The sequence below is a fragment of the Eucyclogobius newberryi genome, unplaced genomic scaffold (assembly GCF_026437365.1).
Source record: "Eucyclogobius newberryi isolate DKJ021-1_F unplaced genomic scaffold, fEucNew1.0.hap1 SCAF_11, whole genome shotgun sequence".
In the NCBI taxonomy this organism is placed as follows: Eukaryota; Metazoa; Chordata; class Actinopteri; order Gobiiformes; family Gobiidae; genus Eucyclogobius; species Eucyclogobius newberryi.
In genome coordinates this window covers 30,537,468-30,544,060 of record NW_027315735.1, presented here as the reverse complement: position 1 = coordinate 30,544,060, position 6,593 = coordinate 30,537,468, and the positions used below count along the sequence as shown (strand labels likewise).

At 42.1% G+C, this 6,593-nt stretch overlaps 1 protein-coding gene across 1 annotated transcript; it reads left to right on the top strand.

The window, feature by feature from the left end:
• The first annotated feature begins 200 nt into the window (after nt 1-200).
• On the top strand, nt 201-6,387 carry tbx22 (T-box transcription factor 22). The gene is made up of 7 exons (XM_072433851.1): nt 201-343; nt 837-1,062; nt 1,769-1,870; nt 1,948-2,122; nt 3,757-3,921; nt 5,966-6,030; nt 6,215-6,387. The coding sequence occupies exons 1-7, from the start codon at nt 205-207 to the stop codon at nt 6,366-6,368; spliced, it is 1,026 nt and encodes a 341-aa protein (XP_072289952.1). The 5' UTR covers nt 201-204; the 3' UTR covers nt 6,369-6,387.
• Nucleotides 6,388-6,593: the final 206 nt, after the last annotated feature.

Genomic DNA, 6,593 nt, shown 5'->3' with positions numbered 1-6,593 from the left:
GCAGACATGGACCCACACCGCGGACGGGAGGCGTGCCAGCACCGCGCGCTTTGGGCTGGACGACTCTCCAAATACATGGGAGGCAGAGGACCGACGACTGTGCAGGGCGAGAAGAACACGGGCCGCCGCCGAGTCCCGTCCCGTCCCGCGCCGAGCCGAGCCGAACCGGAGCGGATATAACGGGCCCGCCGGAGCCACGCGAGGATGCAGGGCCTGAGCTCGCGAGCGCACGCCTTCTCCGTGGAGGCGCTCATGGGGAAGCCCTGCAAACGGATTAAACCGGACGAGCACGACTCAAGTTCAACGGAAGACACCGGGAGCGACTCGAGCCTGCTTTGCGCCGGTGAGACAGCACGGAGCCGGGTTTACGCACAGCAACAAAATGGCTTTGATATGGAAATGAAATATAAACTAACTCTCTGAACTAACGCGGTGAATTTTCAAACATAAACACGTGCATATTTGTGGCACACTCTTTTCATTTTATTGTATTTGTTCTGTATTTCTTTCCTAGAATATTGTTTTATTTATTTTTTCATCACATCCCTGTAAATTTTAATATTGACACAGAATTATTCAAATTCTAATCCAAACCACACAAAGCAATAAGCTTGTTCATCCTTATTCTTGTCCAGAAGCAGCACGGTGCTCATTATATTCATAGACACTATTTTTGCACAATCTTCTGTCAGATTTAAGTCTATTTTCCTTAGTTATTTAACTTTTTATTGCATGTGTCTATGATCCTCCCTCAGTGACATTCCCCCACTAAAGCTTTTCTAATCTCATGAAACGTTTCCTTGACTTCGGGACGGTTTTGCCTCTTTGTTTTGAAGGCCTGGATCGGTCCCCGGTGCGTCAGGTGAAGCGGGCCTCCTCAGACGCGCGCCGCGGGTCAGAGGACACGCGCTGCGACCCGGACCGAGCCGCTGCGGGGCACGAGCCCGGGACAGAGGTGGAGCGCGCGGCGGACACGGAGGTGCGCGTGGAGCTGCAGGGGTCCGAGCTGTGGAGGCGCTTTTACGAGATCGGCACCGAAATGATCATCACCAAAGCGGGAAGGTACGAGGTCACGTGGGAGCTCGAACATGGGCCGCGCGTGATGACAGATTATGCTTTTTTAAGTGCACTGTGAATGGGTTAATCTTACTTTGAGACCAATAATAACTTAATTAAATGAGAAAATTGTTACAGCTTTTTCGATTATGTTGTGTTTCCTGTCATTTCATGTATTCCTTTAACACATCATTGGGTAATAAACACTTAAACACACAGATACAACAATAAACAAGTGTTAGTCCCATTATTTTTGGTAAATGATAATGAATTGGCAAATTTACATACATTGCATTCTGTATCATGTTGTTTAAAAATATTTTTGTAACTTTTACGCACAGCAGTGAAACAAATATATAGAAATATAGAATCCTGCTATTTATTTATATATTTATTCATTTTTGCAACCCATGTGTGACGTGCCATTTGTTTTACTCTCAGTTTCCTCTCGAATAACTCATCAACCGTTAAATACTTGCTGAAACCCAGGATCAGTTTATTCAATCACTGCAAACACGCGCGTCAGAAATCCAGGCCCCAGGAGCGCACTGGACGTCTCTCTGAACCGCAAATGACCCACAAGGCAAAGAACAAACACTGTAAAACGCACTAGTAATATTTGCATTCGAAGTATTAAATATCGTCCAATCGTAAAGCCTAAGACCCTCAAGAAGTGCGTGTGTCTTAAATCTGTTTTTCCCCCTCTAAACAGGAGAATGTTCCCGTCCGTGCGCGTCAAAGTGCGCAACCTCGACCCGTGCCAGCAGTATTACGTGGCGCTGGACGTGATGCCCGTGGACTCCAAACGCTACAGGTTAGATTGGACAGCAATGGTTTGTCCCGCGCAGTGGACATTTGGCCCCTCATTGTCCCCGTCCCGTGTGCTTGCAGATACGTGTACCACAGCTCGCAGTGGATGGTGGCCGGAAACACGGACCACTCGTGCATCTCTCCGCGGCTGTACGTGCACCCGGACTCTCCGTGCGCGGGGGAGACATGGATGCGGCAGGTCATCAGCTTCGACCGCGTGAAGCTCACCAACAACGAGATGGACGACAAGGGACATGTGGGTGACGCCGGTGCTCGCGCGCGGCCGCTGCTGCTGCTGCCGCGTGCGCTTTTTACGTGATGTTTCTGATTCATGGTGGAAGTTATGGAGATTTCTGAAACGTTATTTCTTTGTCTAAATAGTGCAAGGGAAATAGGTTATAAACAAATATGTTCACAAGGCAAAAAATATATCTGTGGACATTTCCGAAGACATATGGTTATATTAAAATATATATATATATATATATATATATATATATATATATATATATATATATATATATATATATATATATATATATATATATATATATATATATATATATATACGTTGAAAGTCCAATTGCAATGCTGACTAAATTCAATTATTATACACTAATCCTTGTTTGGACCAAATATCGGTCTTTATTGGTAATTTTTTGGTCTACTTTACATTCTTACTGAACTTATGCACTTACTTTCCACTTTTTTTTTTTTTTACTGTAGATATTTAGTTGTTGAGTCAATTCATTGATTCTTATTTGACTGCATATTTTAGTAGTCGACTCATTATTTTTGGTAACATTTATATTTAATGTATGAGATGCACAGCAGCAGAATCAGAAAAGGTTTATTGCCATTGTCAAGAACAAAATTCACAAACATAGGAACTTTTCCTGGTGATTCGATGCAACATAAAAAAATAAAACAATGAATAAGTCATAACAACAACAATACAAAAATATAAAGAGTTAACTGGAGTTTTGGGAGTCACTGGACTGTTTTATCTGCACTTTTGAATATATTGAATACTTTCTGGATACGTATTTGTATTTAAGCGGAATCCTACTACTTCTGAGAGCTTGTCTGTGTCAGTGTTACGCTCCGTCCTCTTTTAGTTGATTAATCGATGCACATGGGCACGTCTTTAGTCAATCGATATTCTTGCTCTGGTCTTAAAGGCCTTAGTTCCGGTTGACTTGCAGTGGTCCACATTTGGTCCGGTCCCAGTCTAAACCCGGGGCCGATCCTGTTGAGGTAAATCCAGGATCAGGAAGTGGAAATCCCGGTGTGGTCTGAACTTCCTGTGAGGTTCTGTGATGAGCAGATGTGACAGATGTGGCTTTGTGCAGCGGCTGCTCGGGTTTAAAACTGATACTGCTGTTCAGACCAGAACACTCCGAACTGCTCCATTATGTGTTGGCAAGAAAGGCAAATACAGGCTCAACAGGGAAAGTCCATTTGTGTGTAATGGTAAAACGTGTGTTAATACTGTTTATTATTCAGGCGAAACAAGAAGTCATTTAACAATCAAATGAGACTGAGCTTTTTGTTTGGATTTCTGCATTTAAATTAGTTTACTTCAGTTTATTTGAACCGCATGCAAATAAAACATGGTGTAGAATCAAATAAAATCACTTTATTGTTAGTTCACTCTGTTTTTTTAGTAGAAATAATCAGGGAAAGTGCAAAATAATATAAATAAATCACTAAAATCCTCAATATCTAAAGCCCTCCCTAATTACAGTTCAAAGCTACAACAGACACGACGGTTTAAAAGACCATTTAGCTGAAATAAAAAAATATTATTATTTTTTTACATGTATTATAGACATTGCACACACTGCTAAAGAGAAGCACATTTGATGACTCTTCTTCGTCTTCACTCAGATCATCCTGCAGTCCATGCACAAGTACAAGCCTCGGGTGCACATCATCCGCCAGGACCCTCGTGTGGACCTGTCCCAGATCCAGTCTGTGCCCGCCGAGGGGGTGCACAGCTTCTGCTTCCCCGAGACCGAGTTCACCACCGTCACGGCCTACCAGAACCAGCAGGTAACAGGCCACAAACACCTGCAAAAGGTTATTTATTTATCCTTTAGCAGTTTATTCAGCGGATGTGACTCTACTATGATCTGAGTGTTTATGTGGGGGATTGATTGATTAATGTATGTATTTTTTATCCTTGTAACTCTGCTACGGATAAGGAAAGTGTATATGTTTTTGCTGTGTGGAAAGGAGTACGTTTTGAAGCACTGTCACCAGAGATGTCAAGGTTATTTGCTCAGTCAATGATGTGATTTTTCAGGCCACAATATAATTTTAAGAACTAAAAACAAGTGTGACTATTTTAGAAGCAAAAGTCATTTCTATTCGATCTAAATGTACAGTGCTGTTTATGTGGCTGTATATCACAAAAAAACATACAGTTGCATTCAGAGTTTGACTGGAACGGTATTGTATTAGAAATAAAATAAGTAAGGATTTCGCTTTTGTTTTGTTATACGTCAGTAATCAGGAGAAATCGTGATGTTTCGTTTCACAATAATCGAAACATTAACAATAGATAATGTCACATCCCTAAAAGTGCAGCACCAAAATCATTGCTGAAAATGTGTATCGTTAAAACTTTAGAATCAGTGTGTTTTAATTCACTAACTCAGTCTGGAACAAGTGTTAACACTCTCGTTTCACTGTAAATGGTTCTGTGGTTTATTTTTACACTGTGTTCTGGGCTGAGATTAAATGTTCTCGTTTAAAGATTTTGTTTGTTTTTTGTAAATTTTGTGTTTTCCACTAAAAAGGATATTGCAAATGAGACTTCTTTGTACTGTCTGCATGTAACATTAATCTCCGAAACTGGAGCCAGAAGCAGTGCTCTGATTGGCTGCTCTTTGGTGGTCTGCCCTATATATTCCCTTGATAGAAAAAGCTGTTCTTAAACTGTGCACGCCCATAAAAAAGTGATTGCAAGTGGATCTTAACAAAGTGCCAAAGTGTTTGTGAGTACTATAGGGACAAGTTGGACTGATACATACTTCCTGGTTTGGCCGTGTGAAAATGAGGTTCTCTAGCTTTAAGTTTCCTCCTGGTGCTCTGGTTTCCTCCATCAATATAAAACATTAGATTGTTCTTCTGCCATGGCTTTAGTTACAGCATTATGAAAAGGTCAAATGAGAAAACTATCTTATTCCACAGCTCTCACTGCAACTGACATTTGATTATTTAAGTTTATTTAGTGTACTTGATAAATAACTAATAATTAATCTATTTACTGTTGGCGGGTGAGGACCCAATGCAAACGGCAAATGTCTGTTTTAGGACTGCAACGGTTAATCAACTAATTATGACTAGTTGACTCAAACAATTATATTTTGATATTGTGATGTTATCTCGACAACGGATCAAAATACAACAAGTTATTTTTATTATGAAGACATCAGAATTATTCATTATTTAATGCGAATGTCAAAAAAGAATAACAACATTGGGATTTTTATCAATATTGCACTTCACTCGCCAATATTCTCCATCTAGAAATCACCATATTTAAAAAAAAAATGTCTGGTTCATAATGCATTTTAAAAGTCTTAATATACAATATAATAACTGTTTGACTATTTGACTAATCAAGAAAATAACTGCTGACTAGTCCCCTCTACATAATCTTTAGTCGCAGCCCTGGGCTCCTTTATTGCTGGGAACAAACTAACACTGAGTTGAGCTCTGATTTTCTGGTTCAACACGTTGCCATGGTTCCTCTGACCTCTCCATTGGCTAATATTACCCCAGTCGCAGAGCCGCCGTGAAGGGCGCTGCCAGCTCTTTTCATCAGGCGTCACTTTACAATCAGCACATGTATTATTACAGAAACTCAATAATGGCCCGCTACACGCCGCAGCTATTAAAACACCAAATAAAACCGACTGACCCGAACCTTCCCCCCCCCAAAATCCTGTTTGACATGGCCGCCGGCCCCGGGAGCTCGCAGTAACTCACGGTCCCCGCAGACCCGCGCTGCCACTCTCCACGCTGAGCTCATTGTTGCCTTTAAACACGTCACTCGTCCCGATTGTAACCCGCCTGTTTTCCCCTCCAGATCACCAAGCTGAAGATCGACAGGAACCCGTTTGCCAAAGGCTTCAGGGACCCGGGGAGAAACAGGTACGACGCGAGGGAAACGGGCCCAGAGAGAGTCCCGGGGGCTTGAGCGCTGAAACGGGACACCCAATAAAAAAAAGCTGACGTGCGGCGGGGCAGGATTTCACACCTCTCAGAAGCCATGTTTGGACTGTGGTAACGCTGTTTGGAGGTAGATGTGTGTACTGACTTGTGCTTGTGCCATCAGGGGCGTGCTGGACGGCCTTCTGGAGTCGTATCCCTGGAGAGGACCACTCAGCCTGGATCTGAAGCCTTTCTCCATGACGCTCCACGGTACAGAGCATATTTATCGTGATCGAGATAAAAGCTGCGTGTATTTTGCTCCCAAACGTTTGAAATAAATCGTGGGACCAACCCGGGGACCCCCACTGCAGAATTATATTGACTCTTGTGCTAGTTTAAAGAGGCAAAACAGGTTTCATGGTATTTTTGTACTGCGTTATTAGACCTATTTTTTTTACTTTACACAGTTTTAAGTAAAGAAAATAGATATATCACAACTCTGAAATAAGACAATTATAATCATGTCATGACCCTCAGTGCCTCATGACCCCCGGGAGAGCCCT

Coding starts and splice junctions, on each gene's coding strand:
- tbx22 (XM_072433851.1), top strand. CDS start 205: ATGCAGGGCCTGAGCTCGCGAGCGCACGCCTTCTCCGTGGAGGCGCTC. Junction 1,063..1,768: donor ATCATCACCAAAGCGGGAAG/GTACGAGGTCAC, acceptor CCCTCTAAACAG/GAGAATGTTCCCGTCCGTGC. Junction 6,031..6,214: donor AGGGACCCGGGGAGAAACAG/GTACGACGCGAG, acceptor TTGTGCCATCAG/GGGCGTGCTGGACGGCCTTC.